Raw genomic sequence first — 25,146 nt, forward strand, 5'->3', positions numbered from 1 at the left:
ACATCATATATGTTTGACGCGTAGACCGAGACAGCCTTCGTAAAGGATAAAGCCTTAAAATCCAAGCCGTGGCCCAAACCCGTATCGGCTTAGGCGTCGCCAAGACTCCCGACAGGCGCCAGCTTTCCCGTTCCCCATCAACGTCATTGCTCGAACTCCCACGTGTGTCTTTTTTGGTGCTTCACCAAATTCTCTTTGCTTCGCGATTCGAATTATCCGCTTATTCCGGTCAGCGCAACTTATCTCTAGCGTCTGTGCGCTGTCCGGGTTCGAGATCTTGTCAACGCGACAAACCTTTCCGACATTCATCCACTCCCCCTCCCCCCTGAGCACACACCCCAACGGCCACGATGAGTCGGTAAGTAGGATCGATATGGAATTTTGAGAGTGCTTGTCTGATAAGGGATTGCGCAGGACCGAGGCCGATTTGGCCATCAATATCCGCAAGGCCACTAGTATTGGTAAGTTGTTAATCGGGGATGAGTCCGATGCGGGAGAGCGGACATGATGGACTGACAATCTCACAACAGAGGAAACCGCTCCCAAACGTATGTTCTAATCAGATTGCATTGACCCCCATCGAACCGATTGATGCCATCTCGGCTTTATACCGTCCGAATCGAACTAACCATCCCCCGCGCCTACAGGGAAACATGTGCGGAGCTGCATCGTCTATACGTGGGACCACAAGTCATCGGCGGCTTTCTGGGCTGGCATGAAAGTGTACGTTTCGGGATACCCGGAAGGCATGGAAACAGGCTGTTGTTTTCGAGATGGCTGACGCGGTTTCGTTGTTCACAGGCAGCCCGTCCTCGCCGACGAGGTCCAGACATTCAAGGCTCTGATCACGATACACAAGGTTCTCCAGGAGGGTCACCCCACGGTTGTCCGTGAGGCGCAGCAACATACAAACTGGATTGATAGCTTGATGCGAGGAGTCGGAGGCGACGGCGTTCGAGGTATGGATCCCCACGCAGGACAACTGCGCAATTTCTCTTTGCCCGAGGAGTTACAACACATGCGACGGACGGGATATTGACAGTTCTTGATAGGATATGCGCCGCTCATTCGGGAGTACGTCTTCTTCCTTGAGGCGAAACTGAACTTCCACCGCAATCACCCTGAATTCAATGGTATGTCATCTACAGTTGCGCAATTATATGAAGGGCTGGTATCTGACACTAGCAGGCTTGTTTGAGTATGAAGAATACATCAGTTTGAAGTCAATCAACGACCCGAACGAAGGGTGGGTACATACCTGGTCTTTGCTTCTATGGAGAGAAGTGCTGACAGTTATACAGCTACGAGACCATCAGCGATTTGATGGGTCTGCAAGATCAAATCGATTCCTTCCAAAAGCTCATCTTCTCGAACTTCCAGTCCGGCACGAACAATGAATGTCGAATCTCGGCATTGGTGCCACTTGTGCAGGAGAGTTATGGCATCTACAAGTTCATTACCAGCATGTTGCGAGCCATGCACACAAGTATGTTGCTCTTAGATCTTGTAATTTTCGTTCGATGGCCACTGACTGATGTTTCCTGCAGCCACCGGAGAGGACGAAGCTCTCGAGCCACTCCGAGGCCGATATGATGCCCAGCACCACCGTCTTGTTCGGTTCTACTATGAATGCTCCAACCTACGCTACCTGACAGGGCTCATTACAATCCCGAAGTTGCCACAAGATCCGCCTAGTTTGCTTGCCGAAGATGACGATCGCCCAGCTCTCCCCAGACGGCCGGCGAGAGAAATGGAAACCCAGCCCTCGCCACCACCGAAGGCCTCTGCCGAACCGGAGCCGATCAATGATTTCTGGACAAACGAAGCCAAACGCCAGCAAGAAGAGTACGAGGCGGAGCAGCAACGTCTGCAGCAGCAGTGGGAGGACCAACAACGCCAGCAAGTCCTCGCCCAACAGCAAGCCCAGAACGATTTCGAGGAACAGCAGCGCTTGCAGGCGGAACAGCAGCGATTGGCACAGGAGCAGCTTCTCCGCGACCAGTACCAGACACAGACACAAGGCCGACTGGCAGAGCTGGAGCAGGAGAACCTTAACGCCCGTGCACAGTATGAGCGCGACCAGCTGATGCTGCAGCAATATGACCGCCGTGTTAAAGAAGTTGAGGAGCAGATGAACCACCTGAACTCGAACCTGAACTTGCAGAATGCCTCGAAGGACGATCAGATTCGATCTCTGCAAGAGCAGGTGAACACCTGGCGATCGAAGTACGAGGCATTGGCCAAGCTGTACTCGCAGCTCCGACAAGAGCACCTCGATCTTCTGCAGACCACCAAGAGCCTCAAGCTCAAGGCAGCTTCCGCACAAGAGGCAATTGAACGACGAGAGAAGCTGGAGCGCGAGCTGAAGACCAAGAACCTGGAGCTGGCTGACATGATTCGGGAACGTGATCGTGCTCTGCATGACCGTGACCGTCTGACGGGAACCAACAAGGATGACCTGGAGAAGATCAAGCGCGAGCTTCGCATGGCTCTTGAGCGTGCTGAAAACGCAGAACGCTCAAAGGGCACCGAGATTTCGTCCTTGCTGTCTAAGTATAACCGCGAGATGGCTGACCTAGAAGAGTCCCTTCGAGTGAGTAATTGTCCACATTGCCTAAGTTTGTGATTCATACTGACTTTATAGATTAAAACGCGCGCATTGGACGAACATTCTAGTCGCAACAATGACCGCCAGGAAGACCTTGACCTGGCTCTTCGCGAGAAGGACGAGGAGATTGAGGTGTACAAGGCTGGTATGGACCAGGCTCTTGAGGAACTGGAGGAGCTGAGACTGGTAAGTGCTGATGTTGACCATATGTGATGTCTGCATACTGACCATGTTCCACTGCAGAGCCAAGGCGATGTCGACCATGCGTTAGATAGCCAGATTGACACTGTGCTCCACGGCACAGTCGCTAAAATCAACGATATCATCGACTCTGTGCTGCAGACTGGTGTGCAGCGTGTCGATGACGCTCTGTATGAGCTAGATTCGTCCATGCAGGCCGGTAACCAAAATGCTTCTCCTCCATATGTTCTTTCACAGATTGAGAAGGCGTCGGCTTCTGCGACCGAGTTCTCCACGGCTTTCAACAACTTTGTTGCCGATGGCCCCAACAGTCCCCATGCTGAGATCATCCGCACAGTATCCATCTTCTCTGGATCTGTCTCGGATGTGTTGAGCAACACCAAGGGTCTTACCCGCTTCGCGACCGACGATAAGAGCTCGGATCACCTGGTTAATGCTGCACGTAAGTCTGCTCAGGCGACCGTGCGGTTCTTCCGTGGCTTGCAGTCGTTCCGTCTCGAAGGTCTGGAACCACTGCAGAAGACCGATGTTGTTATCAACAACAATCTCGAAGTCCAGCGTGATCTACAGGCGTTGTCGAAGCTGGTTGACTCGTTCGCTCCGAAGAATAGCAAAATCAGCACCAGTGGTGATCTGGGTGACCTTGTTGACCAGGAACTGCTCAAGGCCGCTGATGCTATTGACGCAGCTGCCCAGCGTCTGGCTAAGCTTAAAAATAAGCCCCGTGATGGGTTCTCGACCTACGAGCTGCGCATCAACGACGTTATTCTTGCCGCCGCCATTGCTGTCACCAACGCAATCTCAGAGCTGATTAAGGCCGCCACAGAGACCCAGCAGGAGATTGTTCGTGAAGGCCGCGGAAGCTCGTCTCGCACTGCTTTCTACAAGAAGAACAACCGCTGGACGGAAGGCTTGATATCTGCCGCCAAAGCAGTTGCCTCTTCGACCAACACATTGATCGAGACCGCTGATGGTGTAATCTCAGGCCGTAACTCGCCCGAGCAACTTATTGTCGCCTCCAACGATGTTGCAGCCAGCACTGCCCAGCTTGTCGCAGCCAGTCGCGTCAAGGCAACATTCATGAGCAAGACCCAGGATCGCCTAGAGACCGCCAGTAAGGCTGTCGGTGCCGCTTGCCGTGCCCTTGTACGACAGGTGCAGGACATCATCAAGGAGAAGAACCGTGATGGTGACGAGGGAGAAGATTACGGAAAGCTGAGCTCGCACGAGTTCAAGGTCCGCGAGATGGAGCAGCAGGTATGTGACGTCTCATTCCCCTTGTATTCCACCCACCCAATGCTAACATGTATCCTCTCAACAGGTCGAAATCCTCCAACTCGAGAACGGTCTCGCTCGCGCCCGCCAGCGTCTGGGCGAAATGCGCAAGATCTCATACCAGGAGGATTAGGGAAATCGTCGTTTGTGGTGTCTTTCGCTCTTAGCTGTCTGTGTATATTCCGCATCCTAATCCTGAGGAGTTCTGTTTCGTCCGTGTCGCACTTTGCGTTCTTCGGCCTGGGCCATCTTCCCAAACCCCGTAGTTAGTATCTTGTTTTAATTTCCCATAGCGAATGCAAGCAACTTACCCAGTTCCCTAAATCATCGTAGTATGTAGATCTACTCCCCTTGCATCTGTGTCTATGTTCTGGTCCCAGGAGACAACCTTGTAAAGTGCACGGTCGCATGCACGGCTCGTCCCGAGGTCTCCTCCATGTGCCCTGCTCGAGGCTGCATGCCAAGCCTGGTTCCATACCCGACTGGTGGAACCATAGATGCAATGCATGCCGATCCGCGGGTGGACCCGATTAGCGGCGGCTATCAACAGAGGGTATCGAGACGTCATCTCATGCACGCAAACAAAGAACCGAGTGTCTAGACGTCGCTGGGTGCTCGGAGCCTCAAGGTCAAAGTGAAATGTAGACTCAAATAGACTTTTGACTGAGGCAATGATAATGACTGGTTCGGAATCCAAGAAATATGAGATTTGGAGGAATGGTTGGTTATCAAAATATTTTACTGGATACCCATGATGTAAAAGGATGCGACCGTATCTTGGAGACGAGTCTTTACGTATCTATTTATGATTTACATGCTATAAGCGGGAAAGTAGATGGAGCAAAATCACTAATTGAATTGCAATTTAAAGTACATAAAAAAATGCTCACGTTGCAAGAAAAGAGCGTCTGGAAAACCCCGTGGGAAAGAAAGCCAGTCAGCACAGTTCCTGAGAACTTGTCATGAGCGAAAACAGAAGAATCGAAAGCTGGAACAATTGGGCAGGGGAAAAGCAGCTAGTAATACAGGAGAATTGTGCGGTAAACAAAGGGGACTGAACTGATTTTTTTTTTTTCGAAGAGTTTTTGTTTTCAATTTTTTTTGGGTTTTATGAGTTTTGAGTGAAGAAGAAAAAGCGCATCTGAGCATCTGATTGGTGAAAGCGATCCGTGTATGCTCGTGGGCGACCGGTCAGCGAAAGAAGACGGACAAAGTAATGGCATTGTTGATTGTGATTCGTAGGTGATGGTCATATCAAGTGTCGCTGAACTGGGTCGAGATTGAGAAGCAGCAAAATTAGAGCACAGTAGGGATAAGTAGAGACTTGAGAGCTCTAGTTGGTCCCAAAGATTCGATCAAGGGTCGCCATCGTAGTAGAATGAGAGATATTGTCTGGGTCATAGATGGCAGGGATACCGTGGTCGCGCTCGGTATCAAGGGTGGAGTACATCTCATCAACTTCAAATTCTTCAATTGGCCACTGGGGAACATCGCCGAGTACCCAGTTCTGAGGCTCCGGAATAGTGGCTGAGAACAATGGCTCCACAGCGAACACGGCTCCATCTTCGGAAATGTGCTTGTCCCACTCTTCATCACGCTCCTGGGCAAAGTTGTTGTCTGTGCAGTGTTGCACAACTTGGTCCACAGAGATAATTGGCGTAACGATAGTATTCAAGGTTGACGAGCCGATCTTGCGCAAGCTGAGGCTGTTCCCATCGGGCTGGATAATCCAACCAGACGAGGCGAGATACTGCTGACGAGACAGAAAACCCATCAAAGGCAGGCAAAGATCAACAAAGGTAGAAAGGGAAGGCGTGTCGACATTGAAATGGTCGCGAATGATCGTGTACGCCTTGGCAAGGATAGCCCAGTGGGACTTCAAGGTATCGTCTTGCCACATTTCGCTGATGGCCATCGACTTCACCTTCTGGGGAACGCCGGGAAACATGGGAGCGCAAAAACCTAAAATACTGTCAGAAATGAATAAATAACCATGAAGATGTTACTTACTCCGGAATATCATGAACGAATTGAGAGGTCGGAGACGTCGTTGCTCCAAGGGAGGGGAGAGTACATCCTGCATCGCAGTACCAACACATCCGGTGGTTGAGTCTGGGTGGATTTGTTGCATGGGCAAAGCTTCATCAATACGTTTCAGTTCCAGCACGCCATTGGTGTAGACAAAGCGTGGCCCGGTGGGCAAGAGTCGAGGCTGCTGGAAGTAGTTTGCAGGAAGCTCACGTAGAACATCAGATGCATATTCTCCAACGGGAGAATTCTCAGGCCAACGCTCCAGGACCCTAAGAGCATGTCGGAAGGACAAGGTTTCGACGTATCGAAACAGAAGCATCTCAAGGTGTGTGGGGGTATGTCCCGAGGGGACGGAAATAGCAAGAGTGGACATATTGAACAATGTAGTAAGGGTTCAGAATGAAGAGGATATCTGTGAAGAAACAAGGTGTGGGGTGAAAGGAAAAAAAGAGAAGGGTGAAGAGAGGAGAGGGAAGAAAGAAGAGAAGAAACGAGGTGGGAGGTAAACAAATATAGGAGCTGTGAGGTTGAGGAATAAGCTGGGTGAAGGTCGGCGACGAGTTGGGTGATTTCTTTGTTTAGTGGCAACACCAATCACAAAGGCAGGTGACAAACATGTGTTTTCTTTGTTTGCGCAGCAACACCAATCACAATGTCTCGTTCTAGGAAGGACTTCCTTATTAGGAATAGTAAAAGTAGAACAAAGGAAGATTATGGAGGGGTAAGGCTATGGGAAAAGTCACCTCGGCGTCAAGTACCATTTCGACAATTATATCGTGCTGTGTCAATTCAGGATATCTAGGTCCACCATTTAGATCGTCACTGTATATTGTTTAATAAATATGTAGCTTCTCTATCCAAAAATTACAGTGATTGACATACTATGATGATTCACTAAAATATGATTTCGATTTGTACTAGATCTGTGTTACGATAGGTAGGTATATATGTAGGTCGGGTAAGTGGATCTTCCAGTTCTACCACGTGGCACTGCAGATCCGGGGGTTAGTGCCCGCACCCAGAGGTCACCTCGGAACCTTAAAACAAATACCAAAGGTTACCTACATAAACTAGTGAGTCTGTTTCTAACTGCGTAGAGGATATAAGGTCTATAAAAAAAACCAAGATTAATATAGGAGGAAACCTAAGACCCAATTCCATCCACCAAAATGTCAAAAAGGTACCAAGATGAATCTTTACTCGAAAATCCCTATAGCCACAGGAAGATAAATAAAGTACGCAAACAAGCGTCTGACCAAGATGCAATACGTATAGGAACACAAAACAAAGAAATCAAACAAAGAAATCAAACAAAGAAATCAAACAAAGAAATCAAACAAAGAAATCAAAACGTAAACAATTAAAAAAAGCCAAAAATAAGAAGAACAATAAGGACAAAGAAATTAGCGACCAATAAAAAAAAGGAATCGGGGGGTGGGGGGAAGGGATGGAAATGGCAGATGGCAAACGTCGAGTGCTTCAAATCTAAGACAGTCAAGGACCTAGAAGTCTTCAGCGAAGTTTGGGTTATTGAGTGCCCGCTACGTGTTGCTATTTTGGTAGATGACATCTCTTAAATAGCATTACGAATTGTCTTACTGGTTGATAGACGGATTTTGTTAGGACAAGAGGGCTTTAGAATTTTGGAATTACTATCTATTAGTTATGTATGTATGTGTAAATCTACCCAGGTTGTCTTAGAAGGTACTATATTTGGATTGTCAGGGATACTCGGTATCCAATCAACTATTGAATCCGCAATGAGCGTACAAAGATCAGCCATAATAATTGAAAATTGATATGTGGTTGTACAATATTCATTTGTTGACTACCGAGGAATGTCCCCTTCCCAAGACATGCATACTATTGCTCTTGTGTCGCAACTGGTGAGTTCCAATCGCTGGCCCAGATGAAAGTGGGACACCGCCATTGCGTACCCCTTTCCTTTTCTCCGCTGGGCCCTAATGGCCGGGGACAAATCCAAAAGGAGCGGCCGCGATTCATTCCAGGTTTCTTCGTAGTCAAGCTAATACATGGCTCTTGGTGTCCATCGCATGGTGGAATGGGCTTCTTGGTAAAAAGTTTTGACCAATCCTCCTTGCTAACAATTGGATCAATTATTGTGTCATCGACGAGCTTGCTGGCTGTCGGCAATTCAGTAGAAGTGTCGGCTCGCTTCCTTATGGTGTCTTCTTGGGATTCCGAAGGCTGCAGATTGATCCTTAGAGCCTTCCCTTTCTCTCGTGGAATTTCTGATGGTTTGCAGTTAGGGGATGGTGTCGAAGGTCGCGGTGAGACCATCTGTGACCGGGTAGTTTCATATACATCGATCGCTTTTGGCTTGAAAAAGCCCGTTAATGTCTTTTGCCCTGACGTAGAGCCCCCAGAAGACGTCGATATGGCGGGCTTGGAGCGTTTTGCGAATGTAATAGGTAAAGGCTGGGAGCGTTTGCGAGAAACAGTCTGAGGGGCTTGATCTCTCTCAGGGATAAGCGCAGAGCCCATTTTGGCCGAGCCAGTGGATCCGAACGCTGTGTGCATGGCTGTAGATTCCGTGACTTGAGTTGTGGGCATGTTAGCCGGCCCCGCCGGGATGCTGACTGGGTTGCGAGCGAACATGTCTTTAATGCTTCTGCGCTTATCAATGTCGAATTCGGGGAGCAAACGCCCCGAAGCAGGCAATGCGCACTCGTTTGAGTATTCCTGTTGCCGCTTGCCACACTTAAACATTCCCGGTGGATTGAGAATATCGCGAATGTTTACTTCGCCTGCGGGCTGATTCACTGACTCCTTGATGACAGCATACACAGGACAGTGATCTGATCCCTATAAAGCAGTCAATTAATGATTCAACCCAAAGGAGAAAAGCCCATACCATCAATCCCTCTTGAATGTTCGAGTCAGAGAACCAGTCCTGCATATCCAAGCTGCATAAAACATAGTCAATCCTTGAGCCGTAATTCCCCGGTCGAGCATTGAGCTTCTGATCCCAGCATGTATACATGCCTGTACGATCTGGATGAAATGACCTGCAAACATCGAAGAGGACAGGATTTTCCCTGCCTTTGTCACGTTCGCCAATAACCACGCCATCCGATATCAAGTGGTTGAATAAACGTCGAGAAGGGGCAGATATAAATTCTTCCTCTGTCATCGTACTTTTTCGTATGGCCTCAATTCCATGAGCGGCATCAATGACCTGTTTTGAAATATTGATATCACCAGCCACGACCACATTCTTCCCCATCGCAATCAGGTTGCGGATTCGAGAATCTAGGGCATTGAGAAAGTCCATGCGAAAGGTATCCCGGCTCTCATCCCGATAGGCAGGGCAATATACACCAATGAGGACAAATGCAGGAAATTCTAGAATGACGCAGCGCCCTTCGGAGTCAAGGGTTTGCGCATCGATTGTGATATCAGGCACCGAGCTCACATCCTCTTGCTCTTCTTCTGAGTCAGGCCTCTCGGGAGTCATAGTGGGCCTGAAAAGCTGATCGGATGTTGGATACCCCCCAATCTGCTGCTCTTCTGGCAGATTGCGGAAAGATGTTGAGGATTTTGGCGGGCAGAGAACTCCAGTAATGCCCTCTTCTGCCCTTATTGGAGAACATGTGGCATTACGCGTGTAAACCACAACACCAGAGTACCCTAAAAGCTGTTAATGTTCTGTTTATATAGCGACGGACTAGTAGCTTGCCTTTTTTGACTCGAGGGAGACTGAAATAACAGTCCCATCCTGGAACCAAGACCATGTCATCGCGGAGGTCTTTGCGCTGAATCTTGGTTTCTTGGAGAATTACAACATCCGCCTCTAGTATATCAAACATGGACTTCGGACCGAATGAGCTCGACATTCTCAGGGAAATTGAAGGACACACACTTACCTCAAATGTGCGCGTTCCTCTCCATGGCTCATAGGAGAACGGGTTTCTTTTTTTTATGTTAGTGTTGAACAGGTTCAACTAGCAACTTTCTCTTTCTCTCATACCGTATACCATTGACTAGAAAGTGATACACTGTTGGTATATATTCGCCATTCCAAATGCCCCTAACAACTCAGATAGAACTTACCATTCCATGTGGTGATGCGGAATCCCATGTTGGACGCTAGTGTATTCGGGGACAAGGCAGCATTTCTTGCAATGTAAATAATCAATAGAGGCCGATATACCAATGGAGAAGTCGAGTCAAACAAGGACTAGAGCCTCCTCTATTTGTTTAATCTAGGTCATGGGTTGCGGGAGTAAGCATCCCGACGTCCATACATATCGGATCTCAGTCACGTGATAGCTCTTCGTTCTTGCCTCAGATATCAGGCTTCATGACATCAGGTTACATAATCCGGGAGATCACGGGGATACGCTAAAGACGGCTTTGGAACTCATCGCACCACTTTTGACCTCCACCACCAAAAGAACTCCTTAGCACCACCCACCATGTTCCCTCAGCGCAATCTTGGTCGTCTGTCCCAGCGTGCTTCGCAGCAAATGCGTTCCGCTCCGGTCCGCTCCACCATCCAGCGCCGTTTCAACAGTGCCGAGGCCAAGCCTTCTTGGATCGTTGACAACGAATTCAACCGCGAGAGAGCTGCCGTCAAGCACCATGCTGCTTCTACCAGTGGTACGTACCACCATAACTGAACTCAATTGATTGTGTCGCATGGCCATTGAAATGTTCGTTACTGACTCGATGATTGTACAGACCTCTGGCGCAAGCTGTCCATCTTGTACGTTTCAACCAAGATTAACACTTGATTTGATGCCCTTACAACAGAGACAAACCTAATCACTTCGCAGTGCCGTGATTCCCTGCCTGATTGGTGGCGGTATCAACGCCTACAACCTCTGGTCCGAGCACTGGGAGCACTGGGAGCACATGGCCCCGCTCGAGGAGCGCACCGAGTACCCTTACCAGAACATCCGCACGAAGAACTTCCCTTGGGGAGACGGCGATAAGGTATGTGCATCCAATAATGCTATGTGTTGAAGGCTGAAGCTAATCTATATCTGGAATAGACCATCTTGTGAGTTCCGACTTCCCCGACCCCCCACCACATACTAGGCATTGTTTTGCAGAACGGCTAGTTTCTGCAACCTCAGATGGATGAACTGCTTTTAAGTGGATAGCATTATATTCTCTCACCATGGCACCCCTTGAAAACTAGAACTAACCTAACATCTACAGCTGGAACTCCGATGTCAACTACCACAACAAGGACAAGGCCACCTAAATTAGGTCGCTCACAATTCTCCCATATACTCGAGACTTCCATTCGAATCCCGCCAGGAAATCATTGAGTGTGCCAGGGCTGGCTTTTCCTTGTACATATACCACACTGTCTTTCTGCAGTAGAAACACAGTCAAATGCTTGGGGGGCTGAACGTCCAGTTGACAGAATGAGGTGAAGCTTACTATGTATTAGTCTACATTCATTCTTGCTGTTATTTCTTTTGTTTCCTCTTGGATCATTCTTATATCTACTTGTCTCGAACTATGCTTCCAAGGTTGCATCGGCTGGTAATCGTAGTCGCCCATCTTGCTAAGTAGATATTGCGACCAGGCTCTTTGAAGAAAACACATATCCCGGTTGGTGCTCCAAATGGCCTACATCATATATTTCGAATGATGAAAATATGTCTGGTCATGCGTTTCACTTCATACCAAGATGCTCGCCAAAGCGCATGGAAGCTGAAACAGATCATTGGGTTACTACAGCGTGGCTTATTAGAAGTCCCAAGCTATTATATATATAAAGCTTGATAGAACCCGGGCCATGAAGAAACTGTGGCGCGAAGTCCTGAAAGTAGCAAAAACTTCTTCGCATGCTTTTTTAATAGCCCAGGCCCATAAGCCACGCAAAAAGGGCCATGATAACAAGAAAGGATTCACGTAGAGAATAAAAATATTTCTTTGTGATATAGACTACGGTAGTCGAGTTGGTTTGCAGCTTATGATAGGAAAGGCACTTGCATCATAGCCGTCGATACTTCTCTACCTAGGTAGGTCGATTTGCTTACCTCGCTAGGCTGTAGATCCATGAAGCTTAATATCAAAAATTGACTGCGGTGGCGAACGTAATCTGTACATGTTTAAACGTAACCACAACTCCGCAAAACCGAATGTCCAGGGATATAAGCAGACAATCATACTATACAAACAGAGAGCTATTTGGAGCGAGGAGATCCAGCCCAGACTCACCCTCGAGCAGAGGGAACAGGCGACGAATTCGATCCTCTAGAATAGCATCTTCAGCCTCCCAACGTCGACGATCGAGACACTTCGCCTCTGCGCGGTGCTTGCCGCCAAACCAAGAACCCTTAGCCTGATCCCTGCTCTCCTGTTCTTCTTGTCGAGCACGGGTAACAAGGGAAGAAACCATCGTTTTCCAATTCTCCAGCCCAACCTTCAGGCACTGCGCGCAGCGAGTTCGAGCAGTGCGGTTGGCTGAATTTCCGAGGTCGAGCATCGTGGACTCGGCCAAATCGACTGCATCGCGCGTCCAGGCAAGGCCGGATTCCTTCGACGAGGAGGCGTACAAGATCTCCCCGATGTAGGTCATCAATCCTGCTTCTTCACAGGCGGATACCGTAGTGCGGTGTGGGGGTTCGTCACCCGATGGTAGAGGTTCTGGGTACTCTACGGGAATGAGGACATTTCTGAGCGATTTGAAGAGAGAAGCGAATGGATCGTGGTTTGATTTAGGCAGAGTCGGAAAAGAGGGGGATGTATCAGATTCCGAGGATAGGGGGAGGCTGCGTCGGGCTTTGAGAACAGATGTGAAGAGGGATAAAGCTCTTGGAAGGTCGGCTTGGCGAGCGTTATGGACGGCGAGGGCCGTGAAGACACGGAGGATGTTCTCTGAGGGTAGGTCTCCACCGTTATTCCTCAAGATGCCATTCTTCAAATCCACAATCTTGCTAGAATCTCCTTCCAGCCCACTGGCAGCAATGTCCAAGGCCCACTTATACATGTCACCTGCTGTAAGGCCCAGTCCTTTGAAATCAAGCCAATCAGCATAGGCCAAGGCAGCATCAAGTTTCTGCCTTGTGTCAAAGCCCTTGGTTGTCAAAATTTTCATGTAGAAGCGCTCCGGAGACGGAGATGCCTGCTCACAGTCCTCCTCCCGCGGCACCTTCTTCTGGCCAGCGGGCATGGGCTTTGGTCGGGGATTTGAGGGTCCAACAACATATTCCGCGGGCGCAGATATCTTCTGCTTGCGATCTGTCAACCAGCCGTCTAGGTTCTCGGCAGCCTTGGCAGCGCCCATCAGGGCCTGGAAATATCCGCGGCGCCAAGGCTCACTCTTTGCGGAGACATCGAACCCAGTGCGGCCGACACCTTCGACCAAAAACCCACCCTCGTCTTGTTCAATAAGACCTTTGCCCTCTCCCTCTAGGTTCTCCAGACGCTCCAGCAGCTCACGAAGATATCCAGCGACCATGGGCCAATTCGTCATTAGCTTGCCGATTTGCTCGGGATTCTGCAGTGCCTGCGCAGATCGCAGACACCAGCGGCTTTTCCAGGACCATTCTGGTGGAGTAGGCCATGAATGCTCAATGTCTTCTTGGTAGATACCGAGCTGTATCGCGGAGAACAAGACAAGGATGGCAGACACCGATAGGCCGATTTTGACACCTCGCGATACCCTTCGCTTGTAATGCTCGCGGCTCTCGGTAGATATCAAGCGACCAAAGTGCTGGCGGAGATGTATTGATAGGGGTGGAAGTGGACGGGTCGGCGCAAGAGGTGATAGAAAGGGCAGTTGAGGGCGACCTGGCGCCGGAGAAAGAAGAAGTAGGCGTGTGCGATGAGTGAATGGCCGGAGATATACGCTGGGACCGGAGATCCGAGGTAGATGAGTCGGTCGGGTATGACTCAGTATTCGACCGATGGCGTTTCGAGGAGGCAACATGATTGAATCACCGAAAAGGTTTGGAGATCGATGAAGCCTTAACATGGTCATTGATGGATGTTTGTCGTGTTTGTCCGACACGTGACTTTTGTAGACATTATATGTGTGGATATCCCGGAATTTAGTTCTGTATGGGCAAGTGGATAATATCCTTGCTTTGGGAAGATATAATTTGAAATAGGCATACATCTCAACTGACGATAGCATTGGAGTTTCACAGTCGCTTGGTAGATATACATCAGCTTGGAGCTAACATTTACATTCCATTCAAAATCGAATGTCAAGCCCACAGCGCTGCACTACTGTCTTTCTCGTGGCCGAAGTTATGCTCCATCTAGCCATTCATTGGCACCTGTTGAATCGTCTAGGCATCGGAGTCAAGTATCAGTCTCCAAACTTTTGGTTTGAGATTCTCAGGTCACAAGATAATGTGCTAATGAGCCTTTTCTCTATCGATAGCTTACCATGAGTACGAGGAAAGCACTTGGGCGCTTCCATGCACTACAATTTACCCGAATCATTGTTCAAATTGGCGCACTCCCTGCCATGGCTGCACGTTAAGTCTCGGTTACGAGAACTTAATACTAGAAAATATTCGCGAGGGCCTCCTCGAATGCGAACTTTTATTCATTTCCTTCACGACCGGTATGCAATATGCAGCGACCTGACCCGACTTGTTGTATACAAACAGACTGGAAGCACTCTATTCCTAGCTATTGGCGTTGTAGGGCTTACCAATGATGCGTATAGCTAAAACATTGGCGTTGGTCTTAGCCGGTTCGCTGTAGGAGGGTTTGTTATGGGTTAAATTGAGAGTTATGTCGGCTTTTGACGATAACTGTGGCTCATTCTAACCAAGTCTATTCAAACAGTTATAGATAGACGAGTGGTTCTTTACGTTAAAACTATGTGGTCAACACTACATGTGTACAGCATAAATGTATAGAAGTGGATCCGACGCCAAGATCTGTACCTAGACTGATCGACGCGATTAGATTTAAGATAGTGGGGCTATTCCACATTGGGCGCCTGAGGCTGCCTTGGTAGTTCAAATGGTTTTCTACTTGGCTTCCTCGTTATTTCCTTTGTCCTTTTATGTCACCCTCTTCTGTTGTCCCCCCTAGTCCGTCCTATTCATTCGTTTTTTTACCTTCTCTTTTATTTTCTTGCCTGGTCTCCGTTGACTTCCAGGGTCATTTCCTTCACACCGCCTTCCACGTCTCATTGTTTCTTCTCTTCTTCCTTCTTTCGAAGCTTTTGACAAAGTGAGCCACTATCATGCCACGAAAGGAATTCTTGCGAGATCTCGCAGATGCGGCAGTTCCTGGCCGATTCCCCTGTATCTCCGATGTCAGAACAGGGGACTATGATGGATCAATTTCCTTCACATTCGCAGCACCTGGGGCAGGCCCCACCCTTGACCTCCAGGCTATAGTTTCAGGTAAGAAATATCACTAACTCATAGTGGCTTCCAAGGCTTTAATATCTTGCTAACTCATAAACAGACTCTCACGATTATCCCAAGGAGCATGGGTTCCTAGCCTTCTCGTCGTCCGAGGACTGTCCCAAGACAGTCACCTCCTCTCTGGAAAACGCAGTGCCCTGTTTCACAAGTCTAACCATCAACGACTTGCTAAGCAAAATTGAGAGTATCATCACCAACTCTATTGTTGACCCTGATTCGACATCCAGTCACCCAGAAGATACAGGCACTCAGGACCCCAACGACGATGAGTCGGCTGCCAGTGATACCGAGCCTGACTGGGAGTCTGATGATGAAAACATAATTTTTAACTCCACTCAAAGTGATCCTGGGTTACGAGAGAAGATTCGCCGTGACCTTCGTGCGGTCAAGAACGCTGGGTTCAAAGTGGGATACCTGGGCTCAAAATATGGAACCATCATTGTGTCGGTATCTTGCCGCATTTCCAAGCTTGGCATTTCTGAGGAAGCTATGAATGCCTGGAGCGTCGAATCTTCAGAGTATTTGGTTTTACTGATTCGTTATCGACCAACCTACTTTGATCTCCACACAATTATTGAGACAGCAGGTGATCCAAAGAGCTCACCGATTCAGATGCATGTTGGCCTCTGTAATTCATACAAGCCATCCTTAGAGCACGCCATGGAAGCTTTACAGGGACCACCGGATCAACAGACGAAAGACGAGAGTACAACTTCGGACAAAACAATGTGTGGTCATCTTCTCAAGCCGCTGTTCATTGGAAGGTCGCTTAATTTACTTCTCGGAGAGCGACTGTTTGGTATCATTAATCTTCGACTAAAACATGGGTTTTCATGGACAGGGGCAGAGCTCTTCTTCCAGACCAATCAAGGCAGGATTTACGCCAGCTCTGAGATCTCTTCCGAGGAGCACTATCAGTCCGACTGCTGGGCCACTTCGACGCCAGAAATCCTTGTGGCTGACCATATGACTGAACTGGATCACAATATCTCTAATATGTCTTTGCCTCTTCTTGCTATCCAATTTACCCTGCGACATTTTATCAAGTGCACAGAATTCTGCCTGGTTTGTCACTGCAAGACTGGTGATACCTTTGAGTCACTGAAGCCTTATGTCTGCTCCAACGCGTTGTGTCTGTATCAATACATGGCGCTGGACTTGGGCCCAAGCCTTGAATATGAGATTCGCTCTCAACCCTTTGTCGTTGACTTGTTGACCAGCCTGGCATACTCGAGGGCTTCATCGGGGCTCCTTGAAGACTTCCCGACTGGTCTTCGGCTGCGCGTGCCCGAAAAGCTACTCCCTCAAAAAACCCCAGATCTTACTACATATCATACTGGGCAATTTGATGCAGCTAATCTTGAAATTCAGTTGAATCAGCCAGCTCCGGTCAAAGTAGGTGATTGGATCGTCCTCATCATTACGGTCCCAGAGGCAGAAGAATGGCACTGTCGCATTAAACACGTCGGTGAGACCTCAAATCATATTCGCATCTCACCTCCAATTAGCAAAGACCGTCAATTGCAGCCAAAAGACCTGCGGGCTCCACCTCGGCAAGTGAAAATTGTTGTTTACGACACCAATCTGGACGATTTGGCACCCGTACAAAAACAACATATGATTTCTTGTCTATTAGGCATGCTCCCTGGTATTAAGGAAATGAAGGCCTTCATTGGAAGCCACGAAAGTGGCAAGCTTCTTTCATCATGGAGGGACGTCATATCTCCTGCTGGATTGGATCTTTTACGCTGGGTTGTAGCCTCAAATCGATCTTTCATCAAGCAAGATGACGACAACCCTCGACACCAGGTAGTCGGAATGAGCGGTTACATCCAATTCAGACTTGTTCAAGGTGCTGCGGACAAAGAGCAGCGCTTTATCAACGCGGTCAATTCCAACTCCTTGGCCCAGAACCCAAATCATCCTACGATTTTCGCTTGGCATGGCAGCCCTGTGAATAATTGGCACAGCATTCTACGCGAGGGGTTTCATTTCAAGCAAATTCTCCATGGTCGCGCCTGTGGCCATGGAGTTTACATGTCGAACCACTTCCATACCTCATTGGGATACACTGGCACACATATTCTTTCCACTTGGTCTGAGACTCGACTGAAGCTCTCGACGGTGATTTCTCTCAATGAGGTAGTCAATGCTCCCCATAAATTTGTGAACCACAGCCCACACTACGTCGTGCAACACTTAGATTGGATCCAACCAAGGTATCTGTTCGTCAGGCTCCAAGATCTCAACGTACCTGGTATGGCAGATAGAACTGGTGGATCCACGTACGGGAGTACGCCAAAGAGCTACAAATCCCAGTCATCATCCCACAACAATGATGAAAGCCATTTATACAAACAAGATCAGCGTTACCTGGCTTTGGGCCCCAACGGACTGTCGGTCAAAATTCCTATCTCGGTATTTAGCGGCCCACGGGGGGAGTTTCTTCGTATTGCTAGAGAAGCAGGGCTTGCAGACCTTGCGCCGTCATCCAAGAGGCGCAAATATTCAGTTGGAAATACTGAGCAACATGAAAACGATGACGACTACGACAACGCTAGCATTGAGACGACCTTAGAGGATCTCAACATTCTTCTATCTGACGATGAAATGTCTGAAAGTTCTCCAGGTCCCAGCATGCAAGGAGCTATCCCAGAACTTGCCCTCAAGACTGATTTCCGACCCGGAACCCTACAGGACAGTATTTTGCCTACACTTTCTTCGCCTCGGTTTGCGACGACCTCGGGCACAAAAGTCCTACAGCAGCATCTCCAGGCTACCATCAAAATCCAGGAGCGAGTGCCACTCCACGAGCTCGGGTGGTACGTTGACCCCAGCTTGATCACAACAGTCTATCAATGGGTCGTGGAGCTACACACGTTTGATCCATCCCTCCCACTAGCACAAGACCTCAAAGCCATCAACCAAAAAAGCGTCGTCATGGAGTTTCGCTTCCCCCCTCAATTCCCCATGGATCCACCCCTTGTACGGGTGATCCGCCCTCGTTTCCTCGAGTTCGCTGCTGGAGGCGGCGGCCACGTTACCGCTGGTGGCTCTATGTGTATGGAACTGCTTACCCACTCGGGCTGGCTACCGACGGCTTCAATTGAGAGTGTGTTGTTGCAGGTTCGCATGGCTATCACCAACACCGATCCAAGACCCGCGCGTCTGAATATCAACGCACGTCACATGGACTATTCAGTGGGCGAGGCGGTCGAAGCCTACAGAAGAGTTGCGTTGGCGCATGGATGGCAGATCTCGAAGGATATTCAGAAACTTGCCTGGTGATTTTATTTCTTTTCTTCAAAGAAACATTTGTACGGAGTTGACATTGCTTTGAACTGGTTCAACCAGTCTCTCTTTGCTGAACTTGTCATATCGAGAGATAATACTTGCTAGTTACTTTCTTCTCCTCTCTTCGTGTATGACGTAGTTTGTAGCTTCGTACCTAGAATCTCTAAGATAAGCCCTTGCTGTACAAAAAAAGATAAGGAAGGCAGGAGTGAACGGAGTGCATTCAAAGAAAAAGTTCCAGTTGAAGAATAAAACTAAGTAGTCCTACAATATGATGCACGACGATCCATGATTCCAAAAAGACCATACGCCTATTCACAGACACAAAAGCCCTTAACAAAAGGGTAGTAGACAAAACAATACCGTTCATTGTACATTAGTTGGCTGGACAAAATAAAACCTCACATGTGGTTTATGTAGACTCAGACGGACCAGCCTGTGGGATCGTATCTGGGAGCTCTGGGAGCTGCTCGGGTTCGTCCTTGGCTTGCTCAGCTTCCGTAGACGGAGAATCTTCTTGCGGCTCTGCTTCGGGGGCGGCACTTTGATCAGGGACACTTGTTTCGGTTGCTACTTCGGTCTTTTCGTCTGCGGTGGGCGTTGGCTTTTCTAGTAGAGTGGGTTCTGCGGCAGCAGCTGTAGTGGAATCCGCTGGAGCGGGCTGGGGCTCCGAACTCTCCGCAGGTGGCGGTGCTTGAGGCAAGTCTGGGCTTGCAGAAGACTGATGATCTACCCCTTGGCTTTCTTCCGGTGCCGGGGCGTCTCCCATCTCGATATCTTTTGCTTCTTCTGGTTGTAAACTGGGCCTCGAAGCATCGGAGGGGCTCTGTTGTTCGCGCTCGGTAGCCGTCGAGGGCTGTTCTTGTGTGCCAGGGTGGGGAATAGACTCGCTTGGAATCTGTTGGGATTCCCGAGTCTCTGCCAAGACATCGGTCGATGCCGCAGTCTGCTCGGGTTCTGAATGCTCACGTGCTACTGGGGGTTCTAGGGATGTTTCGCGGCTGACAGGTGGCAGGGCAGTCGCGTTTTCTTGCTGGGTTGGAAGAGCAGGTTCTTCCTTTGGTGCAAGATCACCCGTTGTATTTATGGCTTCCTCCTCTTGCACTTTGGCATCTGAGTTTTGGGCTTCGCCAACCGCAGCTGAAAGCTCGGTGGGTTCACTCGGCGTTAGGGAAGTTCCGGCGGGAGAAGTGGGAGTCTTGTCATACTCCAAAATGACAGGCTTCTCATTTGATTCGGTGGCCTCAGCCTTCTCCGAAGAAACATTGGAAGTCAGGGTGCCGAAATCCACCTCTGAGGTCTTTTCGGGCTGGTTTTGCTTGCCATCTTCGGCTAATGGAGAAATTTCCGGGGCAGGAGGCTGATTTTCAGGGATGGCATCTGACATGTCGACATCAACTGACTGCTCGGCAGGAGTTTCGACTGAAGGCTGATCCGCAAACTCTGTGCCAGACAGAGGCTGGGGGGTATCAGGAGTCTTCGCGTCCATCATGGAGTCGTCACCATCGTCACTCTCATCACCCTCGTCGCCGTCTTCGTCGTCTTCATCTTGACCACCCTGGTCTATGGACATGTGCGAAGCATCATCCTGGCCTTCTCTCTTGAAGCCACCCTCCCCATTGCCAGTAGCAGGGCCAACTCCGTGTACTGTCGCGGCATCAGCGCCTTCGCCAGGCGCAAACATGACCTTCTTCTTCCGGCCCTTTCCAATGCCTTTGCCCTTTCGTTTCGGTGGAGGTGGACGTCGCTTTGGAGGTGTCATGACAGCCGCTGAACCAGCCTCCGCAACAACAACACCCTCCGCATTGACAATGCCGACCCCCTCGACGACTGTTCCAGGTGCAGGCGCCTCGGGCTTCACAGGCACTTGACTGTGCTCGGCAATAGTCTGTAAATCACCAGTAATCTCTCCTTCAATGCGGTGTCCCTCAGGCACCCACGCCTCGTAGATAGAGATGTTGCCTGTTTCAGGATCAACCTTCTTGAATTTCGTCCTCCTCATAGGTCCAGAAGCTGACCCATCTGTACCAGCAGCGGCACCATAAAGAGATAAAAGACCAGGACGCCTCTTTGCCAGAAATTCAACCTCCGCAGGCTCGAGGTGCTTAGGAAGTGTCATCCATTTGCGAGTTGTGAAGCTCCGGTCGGCCATATGGGATGCAGAGGCCGAGTCTTCCGCATCTACCACACTTTTATCCCCATCATCAGCTGCTCGACTGCCCTGGCGAATATGGATACATCCGGCACGGGCTGCTCGAAGGAGTGCGCGACTGGTTGGCGGCAAGAGCTGGCTGTCTCTTGGCATTGGGAGCTCTGGTAGCGTTGGCCCTCCACCTGGACCCTGAATGCCAAATTCCGAGTCCTCGGTTTTGGGCGCTTGAGAGAAGGTGTGCTGTTGTCGGGACCAGCGACGCACTGGCAATCCCTCAAAGACATCGTGATCGATTTGGCCGGTTCGGGTACGGTTCGGGGCACCGTCAAGGTGTCGCCCTGAGCGCGAGGCTCTGAACTGTGGTGGGTTTTAGCCAGCTAATTCAGGCAATTTAAGATCTAGCATATCTAGGATGACCATGTGTCTAGGGTAACCAGCTCGGGGCCAGATAAGATAGATCACCACGGGGGTAAGTTGAAACGTACCGTAGAAGGCATGGCAGATGCCCCTATAATAATTCAAAGACAAGTGCGCGCGATCAGGAAGCTTGTAATGTCCTTGTGGGGACGACCCGGGGAGGATTCTTCGGCGGGATGTGGTGGAGTGGGTGATGGTAGCGGAGCAGCGCAACTCCGTCGCGTTGCAATGCTACAAGACCGTAAAGAGACATCACGTGATACATACTTATTGAACATCCATGCAACACCTTGCTATAGTAGCCATCTATATCGTGACGATATCTCTCAATTGATACAAATAAACACAATCTAATTCATTGCAATGTGTACTGTAATTCAAGAGTGGAATGGGGGCGTTTTTAGCGCTTGATAAAAAATAGCTACAGCTGCAGCTGCATCGCTGGGTGTATAAATACAGAAAATGAGCAGGTGTTTAATTATTCCACCATTGGAAAGTTATCGAAACAAAACAAAATGGAATAGTTACAAGTTTCCATCCGATTCTCAAGAATCAATCCCAACTATTATATGTTAGTACATGCAAAACAGGTGGGCATGGGGCTGCAATTCAATGACTTACCCAGTGTCCTTCTGGCGAACAATGCCTCCCTGGTTTCCGGTTTCCTTTCCCTTCAAAAATAACAAGATAAGTTTGAATCCTGGAGCAAGGCCCTAAACCAGAGCAGGACTTACAGCCTTCTGGCCTTCCACTACCAACTTGTCCAACTGATAGAACTGGCTGATGATCGTTTGTCTCTGTGATTATGTCAGTATAATTATCCCTCATAGTCGAGTTCAATGTCTTGTAAGGCAGTGTTGGAAGGTGAGACTCGTCGACTTTCAATACGCGAGGTTGAAAATGGATCCCCCGCATCTGCCACCGATCGAGTTTCACCCCAAAAAGCCATGTGGTACACTTACCTTCAGCAAGCGCAAGCTTTGCAGTCCCTCCTGAATCAGTTCCTGTATCCGACGTTCCTCTGTAGTGTTTTGGTGCTCGCGGAATGAATCCCTTGTCTTCCGACGAGCGTATTCACGGAAGTTGTAGTTGGAAAACTGTCCGGAATAGCGCAGAAGGGAACGGAACTAATAAAAAGAGAAAGGAATACGTTAGGTCAATCTCTCAAAAGATAAACGCACCAGTTTGAAGCGTATACGGAGCCAAGAGGACATACCAAAGATCGTGCCTGGAAGGCAGTCTCACGATGCAAGGACGCGACAGACATGGTAGCTGAGGTTTGATAAGAGTATCGAGAGGATTCAGACGGTGACAGGAGTCAAAAAGCCGAAGATGAGTACGAGACACCTGTTTGGTCAACCCCAGGTTATCACTGAAGCCCTAGTCGAGTGGTCGTCGACACGGCGCTGCTGAGGCAAAAATTTGTCCTAAGAACAGTTGAGTTAGCGCAATGGTTCGTATCGCAGTGGTCGAGGGTTTAAATGGAGTTCACATACGTTGGGCGCAATGAGTCGTATCAAAGACGCAATCGGAGGTGGCGGTTCAATCTTGCAAGAACCAAAGATCCGGGGAAATCAAATCACACAGGAATCGATGGGTTTAATCTCTCGTAGCACAGTCTCTTATAATAGAAGAGACACAGTGGGTTGAAGTATGCAAGAGATGAGAAGAAGCGCAGAGGTGGGAAATTCTTTTGCGTTCGGAGACGAATGACGGAGTTACCGGGGCCGAGCTCCTTTGCTCCACGTTTCTTCTGTATCTCAAAGCTTGTGGGTTTATTGGATTCAAGTCCACAACTCGACTTCACAGATATTTGCATTACATATCTGATTCATTCACCTTTGATCTTTTTCTCCATGACTCAAATACCCACGCCACCAGCCTCGCGACCGGGCTCAGAGGCACCCGAAGTGAAGGTGAAGCCGGAAGCTTTGGAGGATTCGGTCCAATGTTTGGATACACTTCTTGAGAAATACTTGCACCTGCTGGATCGGCAGCAGAAACTACATTCAAGCCTAGCAGAACGGCTGTCGTCGGTATGACTTTCTTAATCATGGTCCATGAAATATGCTGAGACAAAGTAGGGGTTTTTCTCTCTCGCCCAGGCCAATTTCTCCAGTCCTCCTGGCCGTCGTTATGGTCCTGATTATTATGATGGGCGCATGAAAGCAACGAGAAAGATGTAACTTCACCCGCTGTCAATTGGTTACTGACACAATGTTAACTGGCCGAAATTGACAGATCAATTCAATCCGAACCAAACACGGAGAAATCCACAAACGATCCGCAAGAGAAAGAGGATATCACTGCGCTACCTGTTTCTGAATATACATTCTCCATCAATACCACACCCTGTCAGAGACCAGAGAAGGCCGATGAGAACAACGAAACCAAAGCTTCTTCTTCAGTCCTGGGTGGACAGCTCGAGGCCTCCGGGGAAAGTAGCCCGGCCGAGACGGCTAGCTCGGAACCCTCTGACAGTGCAGAAACCGAAATCACCCCTGTCGAAAAACCAAACCCCGCCTCTAAGAAGTTCCGTTCTGCCGATCCAATTCATTGGTATGGAATATTGGTCCCCCAGTCGCTACGCAGGGCGCAAGACTCTTTCGCAAATGCGATAGATAATCAGGTGCCAGATTTGGCCAGCACAACAGTCGAAATGCGAGCCCTAGAACAGCAGATAAGCCGCGTAAGGGCTCGGCTGGAAATTGAATCCTCCGACGCAACTGCGTTGTAGTCATCCGTGAACTTGTTCAACGTTGCGCGGTTGATTAGCCGTCGCAAGGTCAAGTTGACGTTGACAAGTCGCACAGAGCATTCTATTTCTGAGATCCTAAGGAGATCACCTTATGTGACCGGATGTGTTTAAAATTTGAAGTCGCAAATGCCTCGGATCTAAAATTTTGACTTGCAACACAATCTACGATATATTATCCTCCACATGACCCACGAACCGTTCATGTGGCATCAGAGCCCAGACCAGCTTAGTTATTGTGGATCTGTACGGAGTAGAGACTACTCCGTAGAGAGCGGAGCATTCAATGTTACTATAATTGTACTTCGCACGGAGTACGGAGTGAACATGAAGATTTAAAGGGGGCGCAATTTAATTATGACTCCGTACGGAGTAGTACCAAGTAGGTTTAAAAATGTTTCAGTGTAAAGCCCAGTCTAGGTATATACTCCGACCTCTCCAGAGTACAAAGTACTGATGATATAGCCGAGTTGGACAGTTGGATCAAAATCCCCAAGCTTTACTTTTCCTGTACCTTTTTAGTACAACATACATTATGCAATGCATGAATTTCATTGTTAACGTGTTCAGTAACTGGGCTATGCCAAGTTTCAAATTGCTAAAAAGAGTCTTAATATGAGACGTTAGCGTCCGGGACTAACCCCAACCCCACTGACATACGGAGTAGTTGACATGTGATTCGCCTACGGAGCAATTTAGGGGTCTTACGATGAGGCCCCGACCTTTCATTTCCTTTCTCCCTTCTTTTTTCCAAAGATGCCATGTTGAGCAGTCATGTATATCTCAGTGTACTCTGTAGGGGGTAGATCCGATACTCATCAGAGAGGGACATCTATGTATAATGTACGGAGTATTCGGATATAAAGTACTCCGTACCATGTACTCTTATATTACAGGACTAGTGAAATGCAAAGAAATTAATAGTTCAGGGTTGATGTTTAGCATTAATATACTTCCCGTTTGAGATGTGGACTAGTATCCATGCCAGGAACCGCGTTAACCCTGGGGTGTCAGGTTCAATGCCTCTTTTTTC

The 25,146-nt window shown here is 48.9% G+C and overlaps 9 protein-coding genes across 9 annotated transcripts; 4 read left to right on the forward strand and 5 right to left on the reverse strand.

Annotated features, from left to right (window-relative positions):
- Positions 1-350: 350 nt before the first annotated feature.
- On the forward strand, positions 351-4,217 carry PEX2_019690 (putative cytoskeleton assembly control protein Sla2; the record flags this gene model as incomplete). The annotated part of the gene is made up of 12 exons (XM_016739244.1): positions 351-358; positions 415-461; positions 531-548; positions 648-723; positions 802-959; positions 1,053-1,133; positions 1,189-1,246; positions 1,302-1,486; positions 1,548-2,593; positions 2,645-2,794; positions 2,852-4,066; positions 4,131-4,217. 12 exons carry the CDS (start codon positions 351-353, stop codon positions 4,215-4,217), a joined length of 3,129 nt encoding a protein of 1,042 aa, XP_016599183.1.
- A 1,200-nt stretch (positions 4,218-5,417) lies between these two features.
- Positions 5,418-6,488, reverse strand: PEX2_019700 (Mating-type protein MAT alpha 1; the record flags this gene model as incomplete). The annotated part of the gene is made up of 2 exons (XM_016739245.1): positions 5,418-6,046; positions 6,095-6,488. 2 exons carry the CDS (start codon positions 6,486-6,488, stop codon positions 5,418-5,420), a joined length of 1,023 nt encoding a protein of 340 aa, XP_016599184.1.
- A 1,490-nt stretch (positions 6,489-7,978) lies between these two features.
- On the reverse strand, positions 7,979-10,217 carry PEX2_019710 (DNA-(apurinic or apyrimidinic site) lyase APN2; the record flags this gene model as incomplete). The annotated part of the gene is made up of 6 exons (XM_016739246.1): positions 7,979-8,941; positions 8,991-9,766; positions 9,846-9,948; positions 10,003-10,048; positions 10,107-10,119; positions 10,190-10,217. 6 exons carry the CDS (start codon positions 10,215-10,217, stop codon positions 7,979-7,981), a joined length of 1,929 nt encoding a protein of 642 aa, XP_016599185.1.
- Positions 10,218-10,554: 337 nt separating this feature from the next.
- On the forward strand, positions 10,555-11,348 carry PEX2_019720 (cytochrome c oxidase subunit VIa; the record flags this gene model as incomplete). Its single annotated transcript, XM_016739247.1, has 5 exons — positions 10,555-10,738; positions 10,820-10,844; positions 10,915-11,074; positions 11,134-11,141; positions 11,303-11,348. 5 exons carry the CDS (start codon positions 10,555-10,557, stop codon positions 11,346-11,348), a joined length of 423 nt encoding a protein of 140 aa, XP_016599186.1.
- Positions 11,349-12,266: 918 nt separating this feature from the next.
- Positions 12,267-14,081, reverse strand: PEX2_019730 (uncharacterized protein; the record flags this gene model as incomplete). Its single annotated transcript, XM_016739248.1, has 1 exon — positions 12,267-14,081. The coding sequence occupies one exon, from the start codon at positions 14,079-14,081 to the stop codon at positions 12,267-12,269; it is 1,815 nt and encodes a 604-aa protein (XP_016599187.1).
- A 1,227-nt stretch (positions 14,082-15,308) lies between these two features.
- On the forward strand, positions 15,309-18,783 carry PEX2_019740 (putative ubiquitin conjugating enzyme; the record flags this gene model as incomplete). The annotated part of the gene is made up of 2 exons (XM_016739249.1): positions 15,309-15,471; positions 15,536-18,783. 2 exons carry the CDS (start codon positions 15,309-15,311, stop codon positions 18,781-18,783), a joined length of 3,411 nt encoding a protein of 1,136 aa, XP_016599188.1.
- A 418-nt stretch (positions 18,784-19,201) lies between these two features.
- Positions 19,202-21,438, reverse strand: PEX2_019750 (uncharacterized protein; the record flags this gene model as incomplete). Its single annotated transcript, XM_016739250.1, has 2 exons — positions 19,202-21,298; positions 21,427-21,438. 2 exons carry the CDS (start codon positions 21,436-21,438, stop codon positions 19,202-19,204), a joined length of 2,109 nt encoding a protein of 702 aa, XP_016599189.1.
- Positions 21,439-21,910: 472 nt separating this feature from the next.
- On the reverse strand, positions 21,911-22,625 carry PEX2_019760 (LYR motif-containing protein; the record flags this gene model as incomplete). The annotated part of the gene is made up of 5 exons (XM_016739251.1): positions 21,911-21,920; positions 21,980-22,029; positions 22,093-22,155; positions 22,321-22,455; positions 22,575-22,625. The coding sequence occupies 5 exons, from the start codon at positions 22,623-22,625 to the stop codon at positions 21,911-21,913; spliced, it is 309 nt and encodes a 102-aa protein (XP_016599190.1).
- A 589-nt stretch (positions 22,626-23,214) lies between these two features.
- Positions 23,215-24,095, forward strand: PEX2_019770 (uncharacterized protein; the record flags this gene model as incomplete). The annotated part of the gene is made up of 3 exons (XM_016739252.1): positions 23,215-23,394; positions 23,443-23,540; positions 23,600-24,095. The coding sequence occupies 3 exons, from the start codon at positions 23,215-23,217 to the stop codon at positions 24,093-24,095; spliced, it is 774 nt and encodes a 257-aa protein (XP_016599191.1).
- Between the last annotated feature and the right edge of the window lie 1,051 nt (positions 24,096-25,146).

The sequence above is a fragment of the Penicillium expansum genome, assembly GCF_000769745.1.
Source record: "Penicillium expansum strain MD-8 chromosome Unknown contig52, whole genome shotgun sequence".
NCBI lineage: Eukaryota > Fungi > Ascomycota > Eurotiomycetes > Eurotiales > Aspergillaceae > Penicillium > Penicillium expansum.